Source organism: Lonchura striata, chromosome 20 (assembly GCF_050655825.1).
Source record: "Lonchura striata isolate lonStrDom1 chromosome 20, ASM5065582v1, whole genome shotgun sequence".
NCBI classification, from domain to species: Eukaryota; Metazoa; Chordata; class Aves; order Passeriformes; family Estrildidae; genus Lonchura; species Lonchura striata.
The window spans coordinates 984,675-1,012,662 of NC_140722.1; the positions used below are offsets into that span (position 1 = coordinate 984,675).

Genomic DNA, 27,988 nt, shown 5'->3' on the forward strand with positions numbered 1-27,988 from the left:
GGCAGAGCTAAGGTGCAGGGCCTTTTCTCCAGGCTTCTGGGAAGAAGAAAAACAAACATGGGAGATCTGGAGCCTGAGAAGAACTGCTAGATATGCTGGGCCTGTTGGAGCTGGGTGCAGGCTGAGAAAATCAGTGCCAAATTGAGACCTTTATATTGGAGCTACTTGAAAGCATTCCTCACAGAAACAGTCCCAGAGGATTCATCAGGGTCTCTGCTGCTGGTGGCTGAAGAGCTCAGCTGAGAGGCTGCATTGGGACACTTCTCCACTACTGGCTTTGCTTTTTGTCAGAACTTTCACAAGGACAAAATTGAATCTTCATGCTGGGAAGTCAGGAAGTCCCTCTTGTCTTCTTCTTGGTCTTATCAGGAGCCTGGGGATAGAGTTGAAAGAAGCTGTATCCAGACGTGGCTCTAAGAAATCATTCATGGCTGTGGAAATGGCCTTTTCAAGACAGCTTTGTCTTTTCTGTGAAGTTACTTCTTTCCCCTCATCTCTGGCAGCCAGGGAGGCTGGAAAGGGCATGATGTGTCCACAATGGGAATGATGGGTGAGGTGGGATACTGTACACATTCAGAAGTTTCCCTTCACTATCACATTCCTGGGTCAGGGAGCATGGTGGCACTTGGTGACATGGGAGTGGCACAGCTTCTCAGTTTCCTCTGGCCCCTGCATCTAGGTGCTTTGCCTCTTACCAGTGCCCATGGTAGACCAGCTGTGGCAGTCTCATGTGTTTCTGTTTTTCCTCAAAAAAAGCAGTGTCAGTGGGTGAGCTCTGCCAGCTCCAGGGGTTTGCAGCGGTCTGGAGAAGGTTGAGTCCCAATGTGCGCCTTGACCTAGGCCTGAAGGAGAGAACATGTTGGGGCACAGACTGTAAGTGCCAGAATCCTGCTACAGGGAGGCTTGCTGCCTGTGGCAGAGCCACTTCTTCATTGCCTTGCTGTGGCTGTCTGTCTAACTTGTCTTGCTGTCCTGACAGCTGGGCTCAGGGCAGGTGCAGAGAGAGTCCTGTACCAGTGCAGAGCTCCTGCCTCTCTCCGTCATGTCCCACCCATGTGGCCAAGTCTGTGTTGAAACCCCAGCACATCTTCTTGTCCTGGGTAGGCCCAAGGTGAGGGATGTCTTCCTTGCACCCTGATAAAGGGACTCTGGGCAGTGAGAAGCTGTTGTTCTTTGGATTGCCTTTTGCCTTCCAGCTTACTGGGGCTCACAGGTAGGTAACTTGCCTCTACAGAAGGCTGTTTGTAGAAAACAGCACGCTCCTGCACGGTGTGGGTGGAGGGAGGCAGAGATCTCTGAAGGTTGCTCTTGGGGAAAGAGGTTTATTGGGGGTGCAGGAAGGTCCTGCCTTGTGCACCCAGACACAGCACGTGGCTGGGCCTGAGAGGGTGGGGGAGGGGAGTGACAAAAGGAGGGTTTAGGAGAGGGGAAGCTCCAAGAGGGGAGGAAGTTCCAAGAGAGTGCGTGGCCCCTCGAAGCCTCCTTATCAAGGGGCTTTGAGGTGAGTTGGAATGAGGCATGCCCGATGGGGTTGCATGCAGTAATGTTTTCAGGGAGGGACAGAGGTGTGGGGTGGACCATACATCTTTTGGGGGGGTGGGATGGAACAATCCATTTTACCCCAGGACCCATCCAAAGGCAGGGGCATTGTCCGGCTAGCTGGGAGAACTGTTCTCATCCCGATGTATTATTTATGAACAATTATATTTATCTATCATCTGCAACAGCTGTTAGCACAATATCCTCTTTTCTTTTTCAGATCAAATCCCTCATCACTCATCTGAGGCCTAAAATCTGGCCTATGCTCTTTAGCACAGATGCAGGGGCAGAGGTTGTTGCCAATTGAGGTCCCACAGGGCTCTAAAAGTTATAATGCCACACTGGAGCAGGAACCTGCCTCTGATGGGCAGGTTGGTAGTGTTCCGGAGATGCCCAGGCCCACACCTGAGCAGTGACCAACAGGGATGTTCCCAGTGCTGCTCTGGGGGTGTGAACTGGGACAGATGGGGCAGGAGGTGGTGCCAGTGCCTGCTGTTTGGACAGGGAGGGGCTCCTTCCTGTGGCTCAGAGCTGAGCAAGGAGGTAGCAGAGCTTCAGGCTGAGTTCCTGTTCATTTATTTTCTGGTGTCAGACAGTACCAGTGCATGATGAGCCTGGATGGGGGGCACAAGTCTGGCCATGCTGTACCTGGCTGAGGCAGGTCTGTCAAGCCTTGGCTGAGTCAATGGTTCAACTGTGCACAGCTAGCTGGGCCTGCAATGGTGCACATCAGGGAGAGGAAAAACTTCAGGAGGTGGCTTGTGGGATGTGAGTGTCCAGCACCTTTCCACAGAGCACAGGGTTATTTTCCAGCCCTGCCATAACTGGAGATCTTTTAAGGCAGTGGGACACATCTGCAGCTCTGGGCTATCGCTCGGCAACCTCACAACTGGATAATGTTGGTCCAGATGCAATGATGATTGCTGTAGGGTTGAGCTAAAATATGTCCCAGTCACACATTTGTGGCCTGCCTGCTGAGTCAGGAGCCTGTGGATTGTTCTGTCCTTTGCCAGTCTCCTGTGCCATAAAACGAGAGACTGGCAGTCTGTCTGATACAGCCATGGGGATGTCAGAAATCCTCATTTAAAAGCCTATCAAGTGTTGCTGTTCTGGTTCTTCCTGTTAGTCCAGGCACTCTTCGAGGAAGAGCCTAGTCTTCAGCAAAGCTTGGGATTGAGACTGGAGCTTGGCTGTGCACAGGGGAGATGGACTGATGCAAAGAGCAGGCCCTGTGTCCCCCAGGGAGGGATACCTGGTGGGTTGTTGAGCTGGGTCTCCTCATGAATGCCACCCTCATCCTGCTGTTACCACTGGTGGTTCCCTGTGTGCATCCTCACTTGGTACTGCTGGCGCTCGACCCCCTGCACTAGGCATCATGCCCCAGGAAGAAGCATGTGGAGGACAAGCCACTGAGGGCTAAACAGGAATGGGAGAGCAGGGGCTGTGCTGGATGGTGGCTTGGTCAGATGGAGAGAAACCAATCTCAAATTTGTCAGTGTTTCCCAAGCTACTCTTGGCATAGGGCTTAGGTCAGCGCTGGGTTGCAGTGCTGTGAAGAGAATGAAGGTGGAAGCTGGGAGATAGGCCTTCCTCATGGCAGTTGCATCACCATCCAGAAATAGTGTCAGAAATTCCCTTAAAATAAAATCCTTGGTGCCTCAGTGGGAGGCACCAGAGGTCCCAGAGCAAGAGGGGGCCCCAGGGTTCGAAGCAGAGGAAGACAGCCCTTTCTCAACGTTCTCTGGCCACACCTGGGTAGTTGCACAAGAGAGCTACATGGACTCTGTTGCCTGAAAGGAGCCAGCCCTGCAAAGATGGAGGTGCAGCTAAGTGTGATCAGGGTGTTGTGAAGCCTTTGGACCCTGGCCAGGGGTCAGGCACTGCACCCATGGCAGGGCAGTGCCAGCCTTGTCTTCGCCACTCCTGGTGCCATTGTGTCAAGATGGGATTCACAATGACACATTGCCAACAGAGAGCATGTTTTGCCAAAAATATGGTAAGGAGTGGATGAGGAAGGAGCACGCCACCCCTTTAGAGGGGGCAGCGATTTGGAACAGATGTGAGACATGAGGTATGGGACAGAGGATGTGGGGAAAGTGATTGGAGTGTACCAGGTGAAATAGGACACCCACAGTGATGTGGGGCAGGTATGGGGAGAGCAGGGGGTGTGTAAATGCACTGGCAGGATAACCATGGGGGAAGGACAGGCATAATACCCCAGGGAAGCTGTGTTGAAGGAGGAGGCTGGCACCTGGCCAGGTGAAAGGGCTCTGGAGAGCACGAGCAGAGCAAGAGGGCTGGGGTATCCATATACTTTGGGGTTTGGCAGGGAAGGCACAAGAGAGCCAAACATTGGTGGGAGGCACCTCTGGACATGCAGCAGAAGTGGGGTGTCTGCCAGCACAGAGGCTATAGAGGGCAGGTCAGCAATGTGGAGTGGGGAGCAAGTTCAAGGTGCAAACAGCAAAATAGTTATGAAGGTGTTAGGAGAACATCTCTTGTCTCAGATGGAACACATGTAGTAAACCCTCAGGTCCTACCCAGTGATGGTTGGTAGCAGATACATGGAGGTAGGGCACAATTCAAGTGGAGGTAGAGTCAGACTCAAGTAGACCTTCCTGAGGACTGTGATATCTTGGAAAACCTGGAAGCTCTGCTGGTTTAATATCCTTTCCATTCCCTTTTCGTTGGAGCTCACAAACACAGACTGGCCATGGTCACAGCCTGACAGCAGGTTGTTGTTGCTACACTGTAGAATATACCCTGGGAACTGAGGTGTTGCAGTGGGCATGTTGGATTGTGGTGGATCCCAAGTACTGCCACGGATCAGAGGTGATACTCCCAGCAGAGGAGGGTTTCACAGCCGTGAGAGCCTGAGCAGGGCGAGTTGGTGTGGCCAAGGATACCAGATCCGAGTGCATCTGGACAAGATTGAGTGGAGGAGTGGCAGGTTGTGTGGGAATGTAAACTGTGAGTGGAGAGTGGCCACCCCCATATACCTCCCATAGACCTTATAAATTTTCCTACAAAATAAACGCACATCTGGAAACTAAAATAAAAAAACAGCATGGTCTGGAAGGACTCTCATCATATTTGGATAATCTGAAGGCAGGTGCTTGGGATTATTTTCCAATTTAATGCTTGAGTTTTATGTTCCAGAATAGCTTGGTGGTCTTCAGCCAGTTGTTCTGGGTGCCATGCTATCTGCTGAGCCTTGAGAAGCATAGGTTGTGTCCTATATCAGTGCAGCTGATACCAGACAGGTTATAGTATCATGAACTAATTTCATCTTGTTCTGCTCTTCATGATTTAGAAATTTATTATGTGAATAACAGCAACGTTTTTCTGTTTCAGCAAGGGGGATCTCCAGGAAAAAATAATTTCCTGATATTACTGGTTGGGGAAGATTCAGGCACTTTGAGACGAATTATTTGGTATTTGAGTAGACATAGAAGTTACTTCAATAAATACAATTCTTAAATAATTGTGTGTATTTGTACCTTTCTTCTTTTAGGGAGACTCCTACCCACTGGCAGCCTCTGCCAGGCACAAAAGCAGCCATGTTGGTCAAAGTGAACAGTTTGAGGCAGATGCAGAACTTTTCAAGCAGTTCTCTTCAGCTGCAGGGTACTCCAAAGCCTAACAGCCCAAAATCTCTTCCCAAATCGGCTATATGTGCTCAGCCTCAATCCATATCCCAGACCTCTGGAGCCACAAAGCAAATACTGGCTGGAGAAACAAAGCAGTCTATGCAGATCAAAAAGACGGAGAGTGGTGGGTTTTGCCTGGTGATGACGAATGGTCCTACTTCTCAGACACCTCCAAGAAGCTGGACAGGAACTCCCCAGCCTGCATCCCCCACATATGCCTCTCCTGCACCTATATATGATGAGCCATCTTTAGAGTTGCCAATTTATGACGAGCCACCAGTAGATATGGACACTGAATGCATTTGTGGCAGTGGGATGTCTCCACCAAGGTCACCAAGCAATAGCTTAAAAAAGCAGTTGCCACCAACCAAGTTATTGCAGCATCCTAGTATGCAACAACAGCAAGCTGCAAAGAAGCATGCAAAAAATCCCTCTTCCACTGAATACAGCCCAGCTGGCAGAGAATACATAAAACATATGGTCAATGTTGACCAATCTGCCAAACTCTGCCATTCTTCTGCTGCAACAATGGATACCTCCACTAAACTGCCTGGTCAACTTGCTTCAAAGGAAAACTTCAAGGAGTCTTGGAGGATCTTGGAAGCCAATGTCTTCAAGAAAATGGAACTCCACCACAGTCAGCAAAACAGCCTGCAAGCTCAGGAGTACCCAACTGGTATAAGCCATCAGGATTCTGGTTATTCAACTGGCCCATCTCTAAGCTTGAGAAAAAGGAAAGGAAGGAGGCAAGGAACAGGTCAAGCAAGACCTGGCTCTGTGGGTAGCAGCAGTGAGCTCACAGCTCTGAATGATAGAGTAATTGCTGAGATGCGTACTGTGGTGGGCAGGTCAGCAGCTTGCAGGGGAAGCAAAGCCAGCCTGGATGCTGAGAGCCCAGAGAGCGATGTTCCAGCAGAGAGCAGCAAGGTCAGGTTTCAGTCTGACCACTTGAAAAAATGCATCAGCCAGAGCTCCAGGGATGATGTCTCAGCCAGCAACAGGTCTCTGTACAGACAGGACCTGGAGATTAGGGAATTCTTTCCCAGCAGTGTGACTCCACAGGACACAGTGAGGCAGAAGAGAACTTTTGAGAAAATAGATTCTTTAGAAAAGAACATCACCAGCCAGACAAACTTTGCTTCATCAGGTGCTACATGCCATTCTTCACAGGTACTTCCCCATCTGTGCCTTTTCTTTTTTTTTTTTTTCCTTTGCTAGACTTGCTACACTCATAATACAGAGTCTGGAGGGGGGTTTAATTCCAGGGGTGTGCTGCTGGCAAGACATGTCTGTTCCTGCAGAATAGCAAACAGGTCATGAAGCTTCACAACTTTCCTCATGGAAGGCCTGTTTCAGGCCCAGTTTCAGGCCTGGCTTGAGAGAAAGCAGAATTGTGGGATGGGGCTCATGTCTAGCAAGGCCTCAGCACTGTGGGTAGCTCTGCTCTGTTATTTGGGTAAATGTGCTTGCCTGATCATGTTACTGGCACTCATGTCTTCCCTCGTATGTACTTTCTTCACTGGAATGGTCTGAGTTGGTGGGTACGGCATCAAGATTTGCATAGCCACACAACAGCAATTCCTCTTTTTCTCTCTCTTTTTTTTGAATGGCTCCTCATATGCTATTCTCCCTCCCAATGCCTGAACACGGAATAGCAATATTTAGAAAATCAGTGTCAGTGGCTCTAGCATCTTACTGGAAATTGCTATTTTAAAGCCCCATTAGTGTGCCTGCTCAAGGGGAGTGGTTTTCCTCTCTAACACAGCACTTCTGCAGGATTATTTTGCCATCCTTTTTTCCTGCTTGGATTCAAAGGACTATCTTGCTTCCTAGTTTTAGTTCGTATTTTGGTTCTTTGTAGATAGTTTTATATATCCTGAAGCTTTTGCCCTTTTTCCTCTTTTCTCACTCTTCCAGTTATTTTGCTCCTATTTTGAACAACCAGAGTTTCTGCATTAATTTGATGAGGCAGAGCTGATAATCATGCCCCATGCTGAAAAGTCTTCTTACTTTTTTCTAGTTTTTCTCCTGTTTGCTGCTACAAAGTCTTTCATGAAGAAACTTGGGAAAGCTCCTTGACTATTCCAGATTGCTCCAGCAGATCTGTGAGGTGTAACTTTTCTTTGAAAGCTAGGCTGACACCTCTGCTTTATCAGATTTATCCGTATATGTTCTCTTTATTACCATTTTGGATCAGTAAGTGCCTTGCTTTCATCTGAAACCTTTTGGAAAACTGATATCATGTTCCCAGATTTCTCACTTTTCAGGTACAGAGACACATCAAGTTTACATTACTTACATCTTATTATTAATAGTTCAGCAATTTCATTTCATAGCCTCTTTGGACTTTGTAGGAGACTGCTCTCCAGTCTTCTGGCTGTGTTTCACCATGTTACATTGACAGAGAGAGCTGAAACTTGATTATGCACGACAGATGGTGGGTTGGGAATAGACTGTGAATGGCCTTGAAAATGAAGAAAAAAAATTTGTATGTGGTAATATGGAGAAGCAGAAGACGAAAGGAGACTGATGTTGTGGTAGAGGCAAAAAGAGTCTATAAAAAAAAAAAAATATTCACAGAAATACTCAAGAGTCCAAGTAAGGAGGGGAGGAAGTTGCAGAAAATATGGCGGCAAGATCGCTGCCTCACCTGAAAAACCTGAAAATAACATCAAGTGGCTTGAGTGAGCAGTGATGTCCTGTGCTGGACTTGCATGATAGAGAGGAAAATCCAGAGATAAGAAAACTTAGTGTCGGAGGAGGATGGGCAGAATTTTTGGGACAGGCTAAGCAGAAGTGGCTGTGAATGAGAAGTGAGAGAGAAGCCTCAGAGAGAGCAGAGGAGAACTGAACCTCAAGATAGTAAGAGGAGGTGACTCTTCAGAAGGAGCATGCTGAAGGAGCAGGTAGGGTGATAGAAGGAAAAACAACTCCAGGCACATAAGCTGGTTTGAAGGAGACCAAGGATGTTGAGATGGCAGAGAACTGCAGGTGGGGATTTTTAGTCAGTGTGTTGAGTGAATTCAGAGAGGGTGAGGAGGTAGAGGAGTAACTCAAGGGATAAAAAGAACAAAGTAAAAAACCAGGAGAGATTATTGTGCCCCAGGCTGGCAATGAGGGGTGGAATATGATGAGTGCTAATCCCGTCATCTGCATGCAGAGACGTGGGGTGTGAGATGGGAAAGGGTTGGACTGCAGAAGCTTCTCAGGAGTTTCTCTATACTAAGAAGGAAACACTGACTTGCTCTAAACTTCTAAGAACTAATGTGTATTTTGGGGTTAACTGTAGACCAGTGTCCCACCCTCCTCCTGAGCTCCTGGAGCTCCATTGGAACTGAGGAGTGAGGAGTGCAGAGATACTTGGTTCCTTGGTGCTTGGTGCCACAGAGCTGTGCTGCTGCTCTGGAAATCAGCTCACCTCCTGCTTGTCCCCGTAAACCTGGCGACAGCTGGGACACTCAACCCTGTTACTCCATGTCCCAGCACTTCCCTTAGGGGACAGCATTAGTGTGTGGCTGTGCCAGCCAGGCTCTTTCAGAACTACAAGTGTCATCCACCAATTCAGTATGCATCAAGTCATGTTTGTACAGATTCACCATTGTGCAGTTCCTGGCAGCTTCCTGTCTCACTGTGGATAATTTTTCTAGTTGGGTAAGGAGTCACCTAAGCTGATTTTAACATGTCTGTTCTTCTTTGCAGCCTGAGACCATAGAGCTGGAGCCCAAGCAGGAGGGCAGCAGCCAGCTTGGTGGCTGTGTGGGATGCCATTTCTCTTACAACACCCTACGGAAGCCCATCTCTCAGAGCAGCATGGTGGATTGGGCTTCCAAAAACCTGAACATGCACACGCAAGGCATCTTCCGACGAAGGATCTCCATCTCAAACATGCTGTCCTGGAATGGTGGCTCCATTAAAAAGCCAATGCTCATCACCAGCAGCCGGACCATCAAAAAAGAGGCATGTGAGATGTTCAAACTGGTGCAGAGCTATATGGGAGACCGTCAGACTCGCATGGACCGCAATCACGTGGCATTGGTCACAGTCACCAAGTGCTGGAGCATGCAAGGCTTGCGAGATGAGCTCTACATACAGCTGATCCGGCAGACAACAGATAACATGTGCTACCGAAGCCTGGCATGGGGCTGGGAACTGATGGCCATCAGTCTGGCCTTTTTTTCCCCATCACCCAAATTTCAGTCTTACCTGGAAGGTTACATTTACCGTCACCTTGACAGTGATGAAAAGAGTAAGTGCCTTGTGCACCTCCTCTGTATGCAGCAGCATCTTGGTGGGTTGTGCCACATAGTCAAGGCTCTCTGGGTTTTAAAAGTACAGGTAGTCCCCAGCTAGTACTGTGGGCTCTGTCATTGAGAGCACAGTGTGTTGTCTAAATTCATCTTTCATTGGTGGGATGAAGCTACCACCAGCTTTATCTGGCAAAGAAATGTGAGCCTCACACTGCACTCAACTCATCCATCAACACTGAAATGAGTTGATACCAGCCCTCCAAAGGCAGAGCTTTTCTGGGTTCTCTGATGACATAATTTACTTTAAGTTCCTTGAAGCTGGTAAAAAAAAGGAGTGTTAGTATCTAATGTTTTTTAAGGGAGCCTTTGCAGACACTTGGCTTTTTGGGGATCCTGAAGAATGCAGTCTTTTAGTGTGAAGAGATGCAATTTATCTGTCTTTCAGAAGTTTGGGGACCAGCCCATCTTATATTCTGTTATTACCCCAGCTTTAAATTACTATAGCATCCCATGGGGGGTGGGGCACATGAAGAAAAGACAAAAGCTAAGTACCAGCCTGGAGAGTATTAACTGGTATTTATTGGCTTATTTCATACTATTTCAGCTGCACTCACTGTGTCTTGTCCAATCTCAGGCCAGAAACCAGACACCAATTTTCCCCTTGATCTCTGGGGACTTCAAGCTGTGTTTGAAGCCCCCCCAGGTCTCCAGGGTGGCTACAGGAGTTCTGCCTCAGCACCCCTCTGCCCCTGTTCATGAGCATGGCAGCAGAGGTTGGACCAAGGGGCAAGTGCTACACTGGCAATATTTGCTTTCTCTTTTTATGATTATAGCGTTAATTTGACATTTCTTCACTGAACTGCCAGGTGTGCAGCATTAGTTTGGGTTTTATAAAGATTTTCAGCCCTTGTCACTTCTGTCCAAAACCATTCCCTCCAGCTATGCTTTGCCCAGAATGCAGGCAGCAAGGAAGATTACTCTGAGATATTAAGAAGATGGTTCTTTTGCTGGTATTTAGGCAGCAAGTTTATTTAAGTATGAACTTTTCAACTGATTGGCCATTTGGAGAAGATGAGTGATGTTCTGAGCCCCTCATTCAGGTTCATTGGGAGCTGGCTGTGGTGCAGGACCTTTCCCCTGACAGAGCTTCTTATGCTGGAGTCAGGCTGGCTGCATATCTAAGGGCAATTCTGTATTTTAGTATTTTAGTATATACCACATTATTAATCCAGACCCCCTTCTGAATTTTCAGTTGCCCAGCACATCAAGGAGCTTGTGGATCTGAAAAACAAGAAGATCACAAAATCCAGGAAAAAGAGGAAACAAAACACAGAGGATGAAGGTAGGGAGAGACACAGGGAGCTGAGAGAGAAGTCTGCACTGACGTCAGGCAGGCGACAATGCTGAGCTCTGCTGAAAATCAGACCATTTCTTTAAATACAGAGACTTGGCTTTGCGAAAATTTATCTGATGGCAGGATGGTGTGCAAGGCTAGATCGGAGCATGGATCAGCAGTGTGAGTGGCAGCTGGGCTGCATTTGGGACAGGTGGGGGCCCTTTCAAGCACAGTTGTTCAAGTTGTGTGAGGGATTTTAAGTTGGATGCAGACCTGGGGCTGTAATTCCTCTGATCTGTGCATGCTGCATTTCCTGGAGTATATTCTGGTGGGCTGAGCAGGCTGTTCTGTGCAATTATATGTCTAAATTGCGTGTGCTAGAGATGTGCTTATGAAAATAAATGTAGTTTTTACCTAAACACAAATGTTAAATTTAAAATTAAAAAAAATACAAGCAAAACCAAACATAAGCAGTTAGACTCTTTGTAGGTCCCTTCCAATTGAGGATTTTCTATGTTGCCTCTGATAATATATCTGTATGAAGTGTTATGAAAAAGGCATGCCAGGATAACTTCATGAAGTTTCCAGAAGGAAGCAGTTGAAAGTCAGCTGTGCCTATATGGCCTTAGCTGTGGCTCTGGTGACAGGTCACACACTGTTACCTTTCACAGAATCATTAAGGTTGGAAAAATCCTCTAAAGTAATTGAGTCAAACTGTTCCCACAGCACTCTCAAGGCCACCACTAAATCATGCCTTCGGATGCCACATCCATACATTTTCTTAATACTTCCAGGGATGGAAGTTCCACCACTGCCCGGGGCAGCCTGTGTTCCAATGCCTAATTACCCTTGCAATGAAGAAATTTTCTCTTATATCCAACTTAAATGTGCCCTGGCACAGCTTGAGGCTGTTTACTCTTGTCTTTCTGGTTCAGGAGGCTGTTCTGGCAGGGACCAGGCTATGAGTTGTTCTGCAGGGGTTCAGTGGAGGAGCCAGCAGGGCTGGCAGCTCGCTCAAAACAGCTTTTTCGCTGTGACTGACTCTGAGGACCTTTTCTGGAGACTGACCTCAGAATTGCATCTGAAGTAAGGGGAAATCTTGCAGGAACATGCCAGGTTGTCTCTGCTGCTGGCTGTAAAGATCAGGTTTTTCCCTGGAACACCTACTTCTGTTTGACCAGCGCTGCTTTCCAGATGTGCGAGGGGTGGGTAGGATGTACCTGAAGCTGCAAGGCTGTTGTGAGAAGTTCCTTAGTGGCTCTGAAATACTAAGATGCCTACGGATGCTGTAACATCAGAGAAATCCATAAGGAAATCAAATGTATGACTTCAGTCAGAACTGAATTCAAGATAAGTAGGCATCTATGTAAGTCTTTCAGTGAAAAGTTGAGTTGAAGCAGTGATTCCCCATACATATGCATATACTCCTTTCAGTCCAGAAGCTCATAGATGAGTAAACATTTACTGTCATAAGTCATCTCCATACGGGTCTCCAATTGTTGGCGTCGGTGCTTGGCACCAATTGATGGTGGATGTGCACTGACTGTCACCATTAGTTTATTATCTTACTGCAAGACTTTCATACCTTCTCTCTTTGAGTTCTCACAGGCAGCATCTCACAACACTGACTCCTTTTCTCTTTCTTCCTCGTGGCTGGCTGACTTCTGTCCCTATCATGATCGCCTAACCCTATCTGTCCCTAGTAGCACATGCTAACCCTTATTGTCCCTAGCATGACCACCTGACCCTTGCTCCTTGCAGCAGTACAACTGACTGACTCCAGCTCTGTCTTGACCAGTTAATCCACTCTTTTGTAACAGCCATCCTTATTGGACACAGCTGTGCCCTATTAAGGGCAGGCCTGTTCCTACTCTTTGGTAATTAGTACAGATGCAACTCCTCAGGAGCGAGATTGCCTTCAGCATTATCTCTTATTCTCCTACAATCTGTCCTCCCACAATTTACTATCTGGCATATATCCAAAGAAAGAATTCTGAAGTCTCCCACACTTAACCTGTGCAGTATTCATCTTCTAGCTTAATTCTCTATGAGTAAATGAAATACAAATGTTGTGCAAGGTCTTTTCATGCATGAAGAACCTCTTGGCAGGCAGAAGAATGGGTAGGAATAAATGCTGTGTTTTCAGAAGGAGGATTGTCTGCTGATCCCACAGGAATGTAAACTGGTCTTTGGGTTTATACAAGGAGACAAATCATGAGCTGACAGCTCAGTGTTGATAGAAAATTATTCACGGCTATATAAATGAAGGGTGCAGAGGGATCTGGCAAGGGTGACGAATGGAGCAATCAAGCAGCAGAGAATATTGTGTCACCAAAAGCAATGTTTTTTACATGGGGGAGAGGTCCCTGACTGCAAGTGCAGGGGGAGGCCCCAGTTGAGCCTTTTTGAGGAGGGAAAGACATTTTCCATCTTGTATATGAATTTCCAGAAACACATACGCATTTCTGGGAAGTGGTTAGAAACCAAAAGAGGGATGAGGAGCTTGCAGGGAAGGGACAGAGAGCAAAGCAGCACTTGGCTGTAGTTGTGCTGTGCCCACTCTATATGTCCTGCCCAGGGTCCCTCCAAGGCTGATGAGTGAGGCAGGGAAGGTAACATGCAAGCTGGACATGAAGGAGGGAAGAGGGGAGACGGTCAATGGGATAAAAGAAACTTAAGATTACCTAGGGAAAGCAAGAAGAAAATTTCTCACTGTGTGCAATAGCAGAACAAAATGCTGCCTGGTTTTGGTGTTAGGCAGCAGGCTCAGGAGCAGTCTGTCCTGAAGCACAGAACGTTACTCTCTGTAGGGACAGTGTTGTGTGGGATCACACGGATCCCTGATCTTGGCACTTCTCCCCCAGGCGGCGGTGGTGTGGCAGCACCGCAACAGCCAAGCAGTGTTGTGACTGAACTTTTCCGGTCTTGGTGTCGCAGCTGCTGTCTCGGGGCTTTCCAGCATGGCGGCTCAGTGCGGGTGGACCCGCCAAGGTCAAATGGAAAGCTACAGTACTGTGCTGTCTCAGCAGCATCATCATCTCTGGTGTATCCCTAGCAGGTGTAACAGAGCTTGGCAGGGCAGCAGCAAACCCCACTCCACGGCCAGGCATTGTCCCACAGGGGCAAGGCATCTCACAGCCACTGGATACTGTCTCACAGCAACTGGGCACGACCCCTGGGGGCTCAGCTGGGTGGCAGAGCCTGGAGAAGCAGCAGAATGCCCACTCAATGTAGCTGGGCAGCACGGTGCCTCTTCTCCACCTGGTTCAGTGTGGCAGCATGCTCTGCTGACAACATGCACAGGCAGGGGCTACACCCCCAGTTCCACGCAGCAGCAGAGTGGCGTGCTGTCCCCGCCTGGGGCAGCAGCACAGCTCCAGATGACCAGGGGACATTCTGCTGAGGAAATGTCCCTGAAGGGGATTGGCTCCCAGGAATTGTGTGATGTTGTCCTTCTCCCCTGTTTACACGCAGCTGGGAAGGCCAAGATTTTTTTGGCCAGTTCCAAATCCTCCTCCCAAGTGGCTTCCCTTTGTGTTTGGGCTTAGTGGTCCTCAGACTCAGGACAGGAATCTGAGTCTGAGGCATTGCTATTTCCATCCTCTGAGGAGGATGGAGGATGCTTCATGATTGTGCAGGGCTTTTTTGGGTGACTGGGATCTACCAGTTGGTGAGTGGCAGTGGAAGCCAGTATGGCCTCCTTCTGGTCGCTGTCATTGCCACTTCCAGTTCCAGTGTTATGGGAGAGAAGCCAAGAATGGAAGGAGTGGAGGAAGAGATGGGGTCCACAATGGGGAGGGGATTCCCGACGGAAGGGGAGAGCCAAACAAAATGGAGGGCATGGAAAAGGGCGGAGGAGAGGTGAGGAGGTTGCCATTTTGGGGTGTAAGGGCAGGAAAACTTGGAAACGGAGTCACCATAACGGCAGGACTGGCCACATTGCTGGCACCATTTTTTGAGGAGTCAATAGAGGTGGAACAGGGTAAAGAGGCATAGGGTGGAGGATGAGGGGAAGGTCCAGGGCAGCAGGCGCCTTGCTGTCCTGGAGAGGGGAGAGAGGGGATCGGAAGGCGTCAGGGGATTGATAGCAGCCCTGTGCTGAGTAGCAACAACCACCTGCTAATCGCCCCTCAGGTGGGGAAGAGGGTTTGGGTATATGGGGAGAGGAAGAAGGTTTCTAACTGGTAACCCAGAACTTTTCCTGAATCATTCCCTGAATCATTCATCATTTTTTCCATTGACTTAACAATAATGCAAAACAATGGATGAAATTTCCTAAAACTAATTAGAACAGTTAAAGTTATAAATCTCTTAAGATTCCCCTTAGAACCCCCAAATTTCCCCGCTACAAGGGCATCCACAACTTGGAAATAGATGTCTCCTTGAGGAAGGTTCTACTCAGGGTAACTAAGATTGTTGTCCATCCTCAAACTTCACTGCCACACCCAGCAGAAGAGAAATGCAAGAGCAGAAGACCCTAATATACATACAAATTACAGTTGCTCTTTGGATCAATGCCCATTGGGTCAACAAAAACCTGCTGAGGAGGTGGTCAGCCCATTGACTAGCCTCTGGTATTCCAGCACTTCTTCGGCCTCTTCAGTCTTCGGAGGGTCCCAGTCACCCTTCAGATAGTCCCCACTAAAACATGAGGGTTCTCCTTGGGGAAGTGGCTGCGCTGACAGCGACTTTTGTCCTGCAGCCAGAGGCAGCACAAAAGAGGCTGCAGGAGATGCTTCTTCAGGGACCTCTTTGCAGTGGCCACACCTTGGGCGCCACTTGTCATGACGGATGTTGTTCAGAGTGCTGTGACCTTCCCAGAGAAGCATCTTGAAAAAGACACCTTGGGGGCACAGACATGTCTGTGCTCACTCCAGATGATTTCAGCTCTTCTGTGATCTGGGCAACATAGAAGGAGAGATGGGGTCTTTGCTCCAAGGAGAGCCTTTATTGCGCTTCTTCCTCAAAGGGATCTAGCGACAAAGAGCCACTCAGGCAGAGAAAACAGGGCTTTATCTAGGGATCTTGTGCAGTGGGGCAGAACACCAGGGCCAATGGGATGAGGGCACAGGGGTGGAGCAAGGGGGGAGGGCCAATGGGATAAATTAAATTTGCATGTCACAGCAAGGCGTGCTGGGAGAAGACCTTTTCCTCAGCCTAAAAATGGTGGTTATGGCTTGAGGGGTTTTCCATCCAGGGGAGTATTGTGGATTCTTTCTTGTTGGCCCACCAGCCTCCACAGTTCAGAGCATAAAGAGATTTAGAAAGAAATGGAACAAATGCAAAGAAGGGAGGTCTGTCTCTTGATGATTAATAGTCTAGGTACAACACTGCCTTAGGGTATTGCCCACCTGCTGTAAGCTAGGAGTTTTTTGAAGGGGGATACTAATTTTTAAGACATTCTATATCTGTTTCTTATCTTGGTGACTGGTGCAGGCTGCTGGCTTGTCTGGCTGATGAACATGGCATTTCCCATATAGAGAATGGTGGAATCAGAGCATGCTTGAGCTGCATGGTTCAAGCTTTGTTGGAGAAGGTTGCAGGCAGGATTAAGAAGCATTGTTGGGATGTAGAAGGAAACACTGGTGGGTGAAAAAGCAGAGTTAAAGTGGTGCTGTAAAATGGGGGATCCTGGGCAGATCTAAGCCAGGAGAACAGCACTGCTGGTGCCAGGCCTAACTTACCTGCTCAGGAGCACCTACCCCTATGCTATAGAGTGCAGTGAGATGGGATCCTGGTCTGGTCTGAGAACTTGCTCTGGCTGTGCCAGGCTGAGATCCAAAAGGCTGTGGTAGATCGGAGGAATATTCAGACAACAACTTCTCTAGTGCTAAAATACATATCTCATGGCCAGGTCCTAAATCCACACTGTTCGGTGCATTTTTAGAACTTTTTTTTTTTGCAGGAAAGCATTTAAGTCTGTTCCAGAAGGAATATTCCCGCACATGTCCAGTCTGAATTTTAACTTTTTCTAAAAGGAGATGTTTAAGATGCTGTCCACACATGTTTCTAGGCTGGCATATGAAGAAATATTTTCCTTTGAAAACTATTTTTCACTGTGTGGGCTGTTAGTAGTCATCTGTTCCTGACCTCCTGAGGCTACCATGATATCATAGGGAATAACAGATCATCTTGGATTTCTCAGATTCATTATGTGCTCACAGAAGTAGAATTGCCTTCAGAATTAGCCCTTTCCAGGTAGTGCAGATGAAGCTGCACCAAGAGGTGGGAGCTGGGCTGTGGAGGGAGTTTGGAAACTCCTATGTTTGGCCACATGTTTGTGGCTCGGTGCCAGGAGTCAGCCTCTAGCTGAGCATTCTGAAAGCAGCAGATGGTTGGGACAGGTTGCTGGTTTGGAAAAGCTGAGGCTAAAGCTAAATTCTTCTCCTCTCCCTCCTGTTCCTTCCTGCAGCTCAGTGTGTGCCTCCTGGCCTCTCCATGTCTCTCTCTCCATTGTTGCCCATCCCACTCTGCACATGCCCTAGAGCCAGGAGCACTTGTGTTGGAACAGATGGTTTCTACTCTGGAGCAGGGAGGCTGCATGGGAGCCATTGGTCTGTGCCCTCCAGGATGAGTGCTGCTCACCCTGTTCCTCAGGGCTCCTGCCTATTTTTTGGCCATTCAGGTATATGTACAGTAACTCCTCCATCCTCTTGTGCATGCAGAAAGTTTATTTTTCAGTTACTTAAATTTGGTCAGCGTCATGTGTGACCCCATCAGACCCCATTGGGTCAGAGGCTGCAGCATGGTTGTCATGGGAGCAGGAGGCCTCGCTGCAGAAAGTGCTGGATGTAGGTTTTAGGCTTTTTCTGGGACTAGGGAGCTTCCTGGGAAAGTACAAAATAGGCCTCAAGGAAATGTGTCTGACTGCTGCCCATGCATCAGCCATGCAGAATCTGCAAGACACCAGTTTCTTTTGCAAACATTGTTAAGCTTTTAGGGTGATTATGTGTTTCATGGTCTAAATAAAATGTGAAAAAAATCTCTTCTTATTAATTTTAAATATGCTGTCTCCTGTAAAATTGCAGGGCTGCAGGGACACAGTTCAGCTTCTTCCTCTTCCCCTCTGAGAAGGGTGAAACCTCTCTTCAGGGTGTGTCTCACACTGGACAGCAGAAGCTGGAACCTGGGATAGTGAAGCATCACAGGGTAGCTTATTTGGTTTGTTTCCTTTTAATCCTTAGATATTCCCAGTGTAAGTCATGCCTAGGATTAGCAGGATTTTTGCTTACAGTGAATATTTTTCTTTAGATATTCCCTAGAGAGAAATTCCTAAAACTGGCTTTCCTTCCCATTGCCTGTGGGAGATGGGAATGCTGTTGTACCTCCTCTGGTGTGACTCCAGCGGTGTTCAGAAGCTCTGCTCCAGCTGTGAGGCAGATTGATGGAGGCAGGAGGTGCTTGTTTCATCGAGAGGAGCTGTGGTTTATCTGCTGGCTGAGAGGACAGTACATCTCCCACCTCTGGGAATTGTTCTGCTTGGGAGGAGTTTGCCCTCCCTCCTCATTAACAGGATTTGAAGACCTCCAAGCTCCCAGTCAGCATACCTAAGCCATAGGGTATGTGAAAGGCTGATGTGAAATGCACAGTATCTGACTAGAATGTAGACTTCCACAGCCACAAGTATTTGAATTGTGCTGGAAGCTTTGGGCCTGGCAGGGAATCAGATAGGGCAGATCTGTTCACTGTTTTCAGTGAGCAGTTTTGGGTTTTACTTGAACGAGAACAAAAGGCCAACGGTTTTGGAAAAACTCTCAGCAACCAGTGCTCTGTCATTGCAAACATTTCTTTTGATGTCACGGAGGGATTATCTCTGTGAATTGTGGCTTGCACTTGCCTTCAGAGTACACTGAACCAAACAGAGCAGGTGCTCTTGTGGAGGGCAGCAGCTTTTGAGGTGCAGTTCCCAAGCTTTGGGGTGTCCCATTTTCCTTGTCTCACAGAGCATGCCTGAGCTGCATGGTACAAGCTTGGGTTGGAGAAGGTGGCAGGCAGGAACATGAGGACGCCTTCTGCAGGTCTCTGGGAAGATAAGATCCCATCACCTTTCCACGCCTCTTCTTGTGTCCTGAAGTCACTGTTGGTGCTGCTGCTCTGTCCCCACACAGCTTTCTCTACTGCTCCTCTCTCACTAGCAAAGGAACCAAAATTCTCGAATAATAAACAACCCTGGCTGTGCCCACCAGGCTAGGACCCAGGCATGTGTGCGCCCAGGCTGTGAATGCTGAATGGGTGCCATGCATGGAGTCAGGGCAGGGTAGGTGCACGCCAGGTGCAAGAGGCGGAGATCTGCAGGATCAGGAAGTGCAGAGCTATGAGCCTTCATAGCAGTCCTGCCCTGCTGCAGTGGGCTGTGCATTGAGGGGGCTGCTTGTGCCAGAATGATCTGCTGTGCTGGAGTTCTCTGAAGGGCTTCAGTGTGGGAGTGCATGGCGCTGTGGGCTGACCACTCATTTCCTCTTTCCCACCAGGTCTGCCCATTAGCACCTATGCCAAGTACTGCTACCGGAAACTCCATAAAGTAGCCATCACTGGAGGCAAAAAGGTGAGCAGTTGCCCTGGCTGCAGGGCCTGGGGGCTGCCTGGGCGACTCTGGCAGTCACCACTGATTCAGTGATGGGAAATGAATATAGAGTGAGCAGGGGAGGCTTGCTCAGAGTACATCTCCCCATGAATGTGTGGGAGAGGGCTGCTGTCCAGTTCCCTTGATCCTTCTGGCAGACAGCAGTGCCTGCTGTGCAGGTAGCTGCACAGCTGGCTGCTTCCTGGCCTCAGCGACAAGGACAAACCCAACACTTACCTGTTTCCAGGGTAAAAGGAGCTGTCTGTGCAGTGGATACCCATCATTTTGTTTCTTCAGGTGAGGGAAGAGTCTCCCTTTGCACTGATAGCTTATATGGGCTGGTTCTTGCAGCTGGTTTACTGCAGAGTTGTTAATTCCTAGTTCAAACAGTCATACAGCAATGTTTGGTGCAGGGGGGAGTCTGTGCTTTGTTTTATCTGAAAATCTTCCTTTCTTCCCTCTGCATGGTTCTGCCTGTGGCCATGAAAACTAGCAGATGGCCTCGGCCTGTCAGTTCTAGGTCACCAAGACAGATCTGGTCATCAGGGTTTTTGGTTTGGTTGTTTCTTTGTTTGTTTGGGTTTTTTGTTAGTTTGGTTTGGTTTGGTTTGGTTTGGTTTGGTTTGGGTTTTTTTTTTTGTTTGTTTGTTTGTTTGTTTGTTTTTTGAGTTTTTTTTGTTTTGGTTTGGTTTGGGGTTTTTTTGGTGGGTTTTTTTTGTTTTGTTTTGGTTTGGTTTTTTTGTTGTTGTTTTTTTGGGGGGGTTGTTTGTTTGGTTTGTTTTTGGTTTTTTTTTTTTTTTTTTTTTTTTTGTTTGGGTTTTTTTTTTTTTTTTGGAAAATCCTCTAGGGTTTCCTTGCCATCTGAACTTTGCATAGTGAACAAATTAGCTGAAATACCTTGAGAGGAGTGAAGGGTCCTGGCATCCTGCCAGGGGCAGGACAGTAAGCCTCCAAACACCACATTGCACACAACTGCAGCCCTGGCCACTGACCCTCAGAGGGCTCAGTGGCAGCTTCCCCCTGTTGTATTCCCCACTTAGCTGCAGGGATCACTGCTGAAGACCACTGTGCTGGGCAGCCTGTTCCCCCTGTGACAACTCTCTGCTTTTCCAAACTGCTGCCACAGTTCAATTCAAAACCCTTTTAAAGTGTTGGTATTTGTCAGAAGCAACCGGTACCAATGCCCACTTTTCAGGTTTTAGCACCTCTGAGAGCAAAGCTTTCCCTGGAGTTGGAAATACCTGGAATTCCCATCTCCAAAGGAATGTTGTACACCTTCCGTGGCTAAGCACACGCCTGATGCTGGGTTGGGGTGTAGGTGCCCTCTGCTGACTTTACCACAGCTGGGGCTGGGCTGGGCTCCGCTCCATGCTGCCTCCCGCAGCAGGGGGAGCTGCAGCCAGAGCAGTCCCCTTGCTGTGCAAAACACAGCAACAGAATCTCTGCAAAACCAGCCCATACTCTCCAAAGTGGTCTTCTCTGCTCCTCCTGGACCTGATGAATAGAACTGCCCCTGATTCTAGGCAGCAGAACAAGAACCATGCTGCCAGGAGACTGACGAGGTGACCACATGCAGGGTCAGCCTTCTCTCTCCTGGTTACTCACTGTCCCCATCCCTGGGTCACTCTTTCTCTGTGGACTGGGTGTGCCATGGCTGCACTAAGCTTTTCTCTGTCCTCAGGGCCTCCGTAAACCAACAGTGGAAGAGATAACGCACGCCAGGAATGCCATCCTCACGCCATCACTCTTTGGCAGCTCCCTGGAGGAAATCATGCTGCGGCAGCAGGATATGTACCCAGGGAACAAGCTGCCCTGGGTGCAGACACAGCTATCACAGCAGGTCCTGGCCCTGGGAGGGGAGCAGACTGAGGGGATTTTCAGGTGAGTTTTTGCGGTGCTGTGCTACTTTTGAGCAACCCACGTGTCAGTCCTCATAGCCAAGGAGTTAAGATTGACCATGCTTCCTCTTCCCTAGGAATAGCACTTCACTGTGGACTGGACAAAATCTGACTTTCCTCATGTTCAGGAATCACCTCTTATAGTAGCATTAGCCAATTTGCATGTGTTAGCACAGAGGGAACTGGTGTAGGTGTGACTTAATTATGCGGACAGCTCATCTCCAGGCAGGGCGATGAGCTTTCATCAGATTTGGCAATGGTAGTTAGCCGGTGTAGGGGAAGGAAGAGGTCCGGCATCCTGGCAGAGAACCTCATCTAATGCGGCACATCAGCCTTGGTGCTGCACAAGACAAAGGAGTCAATAGACACACAGAATCTGTGTGGTGAACACAGGGGATTCTGCTTTGGGTTTGAGTTTTCTTTGTTTTCTTTGTGTGTATGGTTTTGTTTTGCATTTAAGATTTGAATTAGTTTTTCTGTAGCTAAACTTAAAATAGTTGTTAAAAGACTCAACTTTACCTTGTATGGGTAAATTTTTTAATAGCTGGACAGATAGAGAGATGTATGTGTGTATATATATAACTATATTTAGCCAGAGATGCTGCTCATCTTTGGACTGAACACGCTGCAAAGAAGCCTGGTTTCAGAAAATAATCACTCCTGAGAACAGCAATAGTTGATATCTAGGTTAGTGGAGCCCCCACTTCAAGATGGTGTATAAAAATAAGCACCCTCTTCTCTCTGAGGAACTGCTGCTGTAGCTGTCACTGGTGCCTGAGGCCTTCTTCCTGAGGCCCCAGAAGCAGCTTTGGAGCCATGCTTTGCTTGGCCAGCTGCCTCACCAAGCACATTGCCTGGCTAACTCAAAAGGACCTTTTCTGTGTCTCTGCAGGATACCTGGTGACATAGATGAAGTCAATGCATTGAAATTGCAGGTGGATCAGTGGAGAATCCCAAACAGTCTCAGTGACCCCAACATACCAGGTACAGGACTGCTGCAGGTGTGTTGCTGCAGCTTCAGCCACGGCACAGTGCAGAGGGGCACGTGCAGGAGCAGCTCAGTGGGTGTGCTGCTGCTTGGGAATGTGTACACAGGCTGTCTCCACTGACTGGGATTTTGTTCCGTGTCTTTTCACTGCCTTTCCAAACACTGCCCATAGAGGAAACACTGGGAATGGGGAAGAATGTTTTTCTCTGACGCAGTAAGGCTGCGCAAGCTGGGCAGAGTGGTGGGAATCTTTCAGGTATCCTTGTCCTCTTCTTTAGGCAGCCCCAGTGCTGCTTCCTGGACAAGCATGTAGGTAGAAGCCAGTATTTCCCACTAACTGGTCTGTTTGGGTGCCTAAGACTGAATTAAGGTGAAGCAGCACAAGCTCAGAAATCCCTTCTCTGCCATTTCTCTCACTGCCAAGTTTGCCCCTGAAGGGAGTGGGGAAGTGACCAGAGCTGTTCTCATGCACCTGTTTTCTGCCCAGCCTCTCTCCTCAAGCTCTGGTATCGGGAACTGGAGGAGCCTGTGATCCCACAGCAATTCTACAAAGAGTGTATTAGCAACTATGAGAACCCTGATGCTGCTGTGGCTGTGGTGCAGCTTTTGCCAGAGCTCAACAGACTGGTCCTGTGTTACCTCATACACTTCCTGCAGGTAGGCAGCCCCCACAGCCCTGCGCTGGGCCCAGGAGCATGTGAGGCACAGTTAGTGGGACAGCTGTGGTGGGACCATCAGCATGGTTTTAAGACCTCTTAGCTATACTTAAGGTGGGATTGATGGAGGGATGTTTGCTGGCCTTATTCCTTATGGGAGCAATAAACCCTGATCCTGATCTTGTAGATTCTGGGGTTGTTTTCCTGTTTGCCAAGGCTGCTGCTCTGTTGGTTGTGTCAGAGCACAGTGCTCTTCCCTGTGGATGTGTGGCACCTGGGGCACTGTCCTTAAGGCAGGCTTTATATCTGCTCTCCTTGCACTTTTTCTTGGGCCATGTGTTTGGATTTCCTTGCCCTTTTCCAGTGCTCCATCTGAATGTGTTCTTGCTACCTGCAGATCTTTGCTCAGCCATCAAATGTGAGCAGAACAAAGATGGATGTGAATAACCTGGCCATGGTGATGGCCCCCAACTGTCTGCGCTGCCAGTCTGACGACCCTCGCGTTATCTTTGAGAACACACGCAAAGAAATGTCTTTTCTCCGCATGCTGATAGTACACTTGGACACGAGCTTCATCAAAGGGCTGGTTTGAGCCATTGACCCCACAGTGTAAAACATTGCTCTGAGAAGTTGCTAGATTAAGTCTTCTCCTCTCCATGTAGGTTTCTTCCCTTGTCCTTGCTGTTGTTGCACCCTTGGTTAGCCCTTCAGCATTTCCCAATATATGATCACAAGGACTGGATATTTCTGAAAGGCTTGGTTCTGTCAGCAGCAGGAAATCCTTGGGCATGCCAAGTCAGGTTTAGCAGTTCCTGGCCTTTCAGTGCGTGTCAGAGAAGCACAATCCTCTTCCTGAGAGCTGCAAGATTGGGTGCTCAGTGAAAGTTGTGACATGTGTGAGGAACTGCTACACAGGGCAGTCAGACTCTCCATTTCTCTTCTGGAGACAGAGTTGGCTTTAAGTAGGAGAACAACACTCCTGTGCTGTGGCATGATCTGGTCCTAGGGAAGATACTGCCTCATCAGGAATAATCCTACTACTATGGGGACAGCCTTGTTCACCTCCGCAGACTGTTGTCTGGAGGTGTCAGGGTTGTTCTGACATCCCACAATGCTGTTGGCAGAGGGCTGTGAAGGTGTGGAGATTCAAGAACTGTAGAACTATGCAGCAGCATGTGAGACCAGCCCTGTGCTGAGTACCCACCCACACCATGGTGCTGGGCACAACAGGAAGGCCACAAACCTGACAACAAACAGGTAAGCAACTACTTTGGCATCCTCTTAATGAAGGCTGTATCTTCTGGAGCAGTGACCCCACTGGTCTTGCAGCTCCTGTTTGCTACAGACAGCATGAGCTGACACCAGCTTTGCTGAGGAGCACCTGAACCCATGCTCAGAACAGCCTTCACAGCTCCAGCTCCCTACACCCCCCTACCTAATACCACATCTTTCTCAGACCACTCTGCCAGGAACTAAATACCAGTTGGACCCACCCTTCTGGCTCAACCCAAGTTTAAGAAAGCCCCCAATAGTTAGAAGTGCTACCATGCTCAGGTACGCCCTTCCAGGCAGAGCAGCAGCAGTGCTGTGTGTTTGAGAAATGCTGGTACTGCCTGTAGTCAACTGTGGTATCCATGCTCTTCCTTCGAGGTGTTTTCCTTGCTGGAGGCAGGTCTGCTGCTAAAAAGCGTGTTTTGGAATTACTGATGCAGTTCCAAGTCTGCCAGTATCATGCAAGGTTGCCTTTGTGTTTCTGTATCCCCCTCCCTTTCCAGTGGGGACCTGGGATCATCCTCTCCAGACTGCAGTGGGGAGCTGAGCCCTGCCAACAGTGGGGTTTAGAGCTGATGCCTGAATCAGTACCAGCGTGGGTGTGAGGTGCCATGTGCAGAGTCTTTCTGAGAGGGTTCCCAGAGCCGATGTTCAGATGAGTTTGAACACTACAGCAAGAATTCAGTTTCTGCCCAGCTGAATAAAGGTTCCTCATACCAGATGATTCTGTGGGCAGAAGTCTTGCTCCCTTGTCAAGATCAGTTTTGTCAAGCATGCCCACAAAATGTGCCAGCATCTGTTTCACATACACACCCATCTCCATGCTTTGATGCTGCTCAGCTTGCTCTGTCCTTCTGCAGTGCTGAACAACTTATTCTTCAGATGTGGAGCTACTGCCCCAGAAGTGTAGAGACGGGCAGAGGTTACCAGCTCTGACATGCTGTCCTGAGACTTGAATTGCTGAAAAGGCTCAGGCTGTCCTGTTCCCTGCCAAGGGCTGGAGCAGCCATGTGGGACCTGCCCTGCTCTTTGGGCTGCAGGTGCCTGTGTCTGTGTCAGGCTTTGCCTGCAGCCACTACTACTGCTAGTAGTAAAATGGAGCACCACTACTAGTGGTGATCAATTTTACTTCTTGCACTCAGCCAGTGGCAATCAAACCATAGGCATTTGCTTCTAATAAAAGTGAAAGATTCTGGCAAGAGTTGTAAAACATGCTCATAAAAGACACTGGATATTGTCTTTGCCAACAACAGATTTGTAAATACCAATCAGTAAAGTAGCTTTTCCTGTGTTCTAATAGTAATAAATACATTCTTCATGTATCTTTTGTGAATTGTCTTTTTTGTGAATTTCTGCAGCTACCAAATGACACTTAATGAATCTAGGAAGAGAATGGGTTGAAACAGGTAGAAGACAATAATGCTTTACACATATCTTCTGGAACCTCTCAGGGTCATAAAGGTATGAGAGAAGTTTATGGGCAGTTGGAGGGTAAGAGGGATATTCTGTTTATGTCCCTCCTCCAGCAGCTGGGAGTGCTGCAGGTGGACTGTAGGAGGTGGCCACACAGGCATCCTCGGTGTGGCCCCCTGCAGGGTCTCTGCTGATGGAGATGTAATAAATTGGGCTGTTAGGCTGACCTGATGGGGACATTTTTATGTTCAGACTGGAGCATTCTCTCATGTTTCCTCACTGGTGGTCCAAGGAACCACTGGAAGCAGTCTGTTGGTGCTCAAGACTGGTGCTGGTTGCACAGCATCGAGCTGTAAGGCAGGTGCCGGCTGTGCTACTTCAGCCACACAGGAATGAGCCCAGGCTCTGGGTCATGTTGCTTGTGCTCTGGGTGTGGTCACTGTCCTGTCAGTCTAGGAAAAGCTGCTGCACTTCAGAGAAAGCCAGTGAGGGCTGCTCTGTCACACCAGCAGTTTAGGATCACATATGCTGGCCATACCACTGAGTCTTTCCACCAGTCTGTTTGGCAGAAGCATTGTAGGTGGGTTGTAGGACAATGGAGCACAGAAAGAGGACCAGGAACATTGTAACCTCACACAACCCTTTCCTAGTGGGATGTCTGCAGCCCAATTTCTGAGTGTTCCCCAAAGCTTTTCTGTGAAATGAGCTGATTTTTGCCAAATCAGAAAAGGCCAAAGCCAAATGCTTCAGCTCAGGCTCCAAGACTCAGGCTCACTCCTGCAGTAACACCTTCATGGCTTCAGACCTCGATTCCTGCCAGCATCCAGCTCTGACAGCAGAGGTCACACAGTTCTCCAGTTCTCAGACACAAGCTCCCTTTATGGTACCAGTAAATACTAAGAACTTCAGACAAAATGTATAGTTTACATGGCGAGACAGAGGAAGGTCCAGGCAGAGGCTGGGGCAGGAGATGCAGGTTCAAATCCTTGTGACCTGGACAGAGTCCTCAGCTAGTGTCCCCTGCTTTGGAAGGAATAGTTGAGCTGATGAGTGACTCCATATTTCCCAAAAGCTTTCCTGCATGGCTACCTGTAGGCACTCAACTCTGGCCCCATAGGTCCCTATGTGGTCCACCTCACTCAGAACACCCATGCTCTTTCCTGTTCCCTTGTCATGGGATGATGAATGCCTGAGCTGGTTTCCCCAGCCCATTGCACCCACAACCAGTTCTTGCCACCATTCACCATGGCTGACAAATGGTGTAGGACAACAGAAGCTCTAAAAGCAGCAACCTCAGCAGCTAATTCATCTTTTCTCATCTCATTTTTGGTGGGTATCCCACAGATAGTCTATGGGTGTATCAGAGCCAGAGCCCCGCTCCACACAGCCCTGGCTTGGCATTGGTCTCCATGGGCCAAATCTGCTCAATCTGCCAGTGAATCCTGTGGAGTGCACAACTCTGCTCATGCTGATCATTAAATAAAGACTTTACAGGTGACACCTGAACTCTTTCACAGAGAAAGCAGAAAAGATCCAAACTGATCGTTCCATTTGCTCAACAGCAAAGCTTGCTCAACAAGACAAAAATGCTGGCTACTCCTTGCCTCCCTGCCTCAAATTCCCTATAAAATTTGGTCTCAGCATGACAGAGGCTGAAGAATGGAAGATAGGGCAGGTTATATATACTAGGTAAAATGCCCAGAGACAGTATGGTCTAGCTTGAAGAAAGCACAAACAAGGCCTTTGAAATAAACTCTTTATTGCCACCACAATGATGTGGTCTGTGTTTACTGTCTGAGGGCTCTTCAGCTCTCCAGTCACACACCTCACTTGTGTCAGATGAGCTTTGGGCACTCTATGCCGTGCTCTGGCCTGGGCTGGAGGGATGGGCTGTTGGGAAGGCTATCGGTCCATGGCAGGGAGAGTGTCCTCAGTGGCACAGCTGTCCATTCCACCTTGGGATGTGGGTGGGTTTGCAACAGGCCCCTGAAAATTCTTGTCAGGGGCTGGTGCAGACCCAGATTCACTGATCTTCTCTAGTACTGAGTCAGCAATCCGATTTGACATGGTCTTTATATCCAAAGTGTTGGCTAAGGCTGTTGACTCTAGGTTCATTTTTCTTTTTAAGTTCTCCTTCACCATTGCACAATCCTCAGGTTCCATGGTTTTGGCACACCCAGCCCCTTCTGCAGGGGCAAGTAACGTTGCTTTCAGGCTCTGCTGTTCAGATGCTCTGGGGAATCCTTGTCTTGCTTCCATGCCCTGCTTTTGAAGTGTCTGGGACAGCTGCACTTGTCTGTTGGAGACATTACCCTCAGGAAGCTCCAGGATTTCAGTGTACTCACAGCTAGTGTCTTGTTCAAACTGAGAAGTTATAGAGGATTCTAAGGTGTAGTGAACACTTTCAACAACTTCTGTGGTGAGTG

The 27,988-nt window shown here is 48.4% G+C and overlaps 1 protein-coding gene across 4 annotated transcripts in view; it reads left to right on the forward strand.

Annotated features, from left to right (window-relative positions):
- LOC110473800 (rho GTPase-activating protein 39) overlaps nucleotides 1–25,471 on the forward strand; it is a 60,471-nt gene extending 35,000 nt beyond the window's left edge. Inside the window, exons 3-11 of one of the 4 annotated variants that reach the window (XM_085557690.1) lie at nucleotides 5,054–6,359; nucleotides 8,889–9,435; nucleotides 10,689–10,778; nucleotides 17,185–17,397; nucleotides 19,244–19,317; nucleotides 21,017–21,216; nucleotides 22,126–22,217; nucleotides 22,709–22,872; nucleotides 23,269–25,471. In XM_085557690.1, the coding sequence (XP_085413816.1) occupies nucleotides 5,054–6,359; nucleotides 8,889–9,435; nucleotides 10,689–10,778; nucleotides 17,185–17,397; nucleotides 19,244–19,317; nucleotides 21,017–21,216; nucleotides 22,126–22,217; nucleotides 22,709–22,872; nucleotides 23,269–23,469 (2,887 nt within the window). In that variant the 3' untranslated portion in view covers nucleotides 23,470–25,471. Of the gene's footprint in view, nucleotides 1–5,053; nucleotides 6,360–8,888; nucleotides 9,436–10,688; nucleotides 10,779–17,184; nucleotides 17,398–17,800; nucleotides 18,999–19,243; nucleotides 19,318–21,016; nucleotides 21,217–22,125; nucleotides 22,218–22,708; nucleotides 22,879–23,268 lie in introns of those variants that run through there. The other 3 variants (XM_021536656.2, XM_085557691.1, XM_085557692.1) reach the window with 3 other exon arrangements.
- The last annotated feature ends 2,517 nt before the right edge of the window (nucleotides 25,472–27,988 follow it).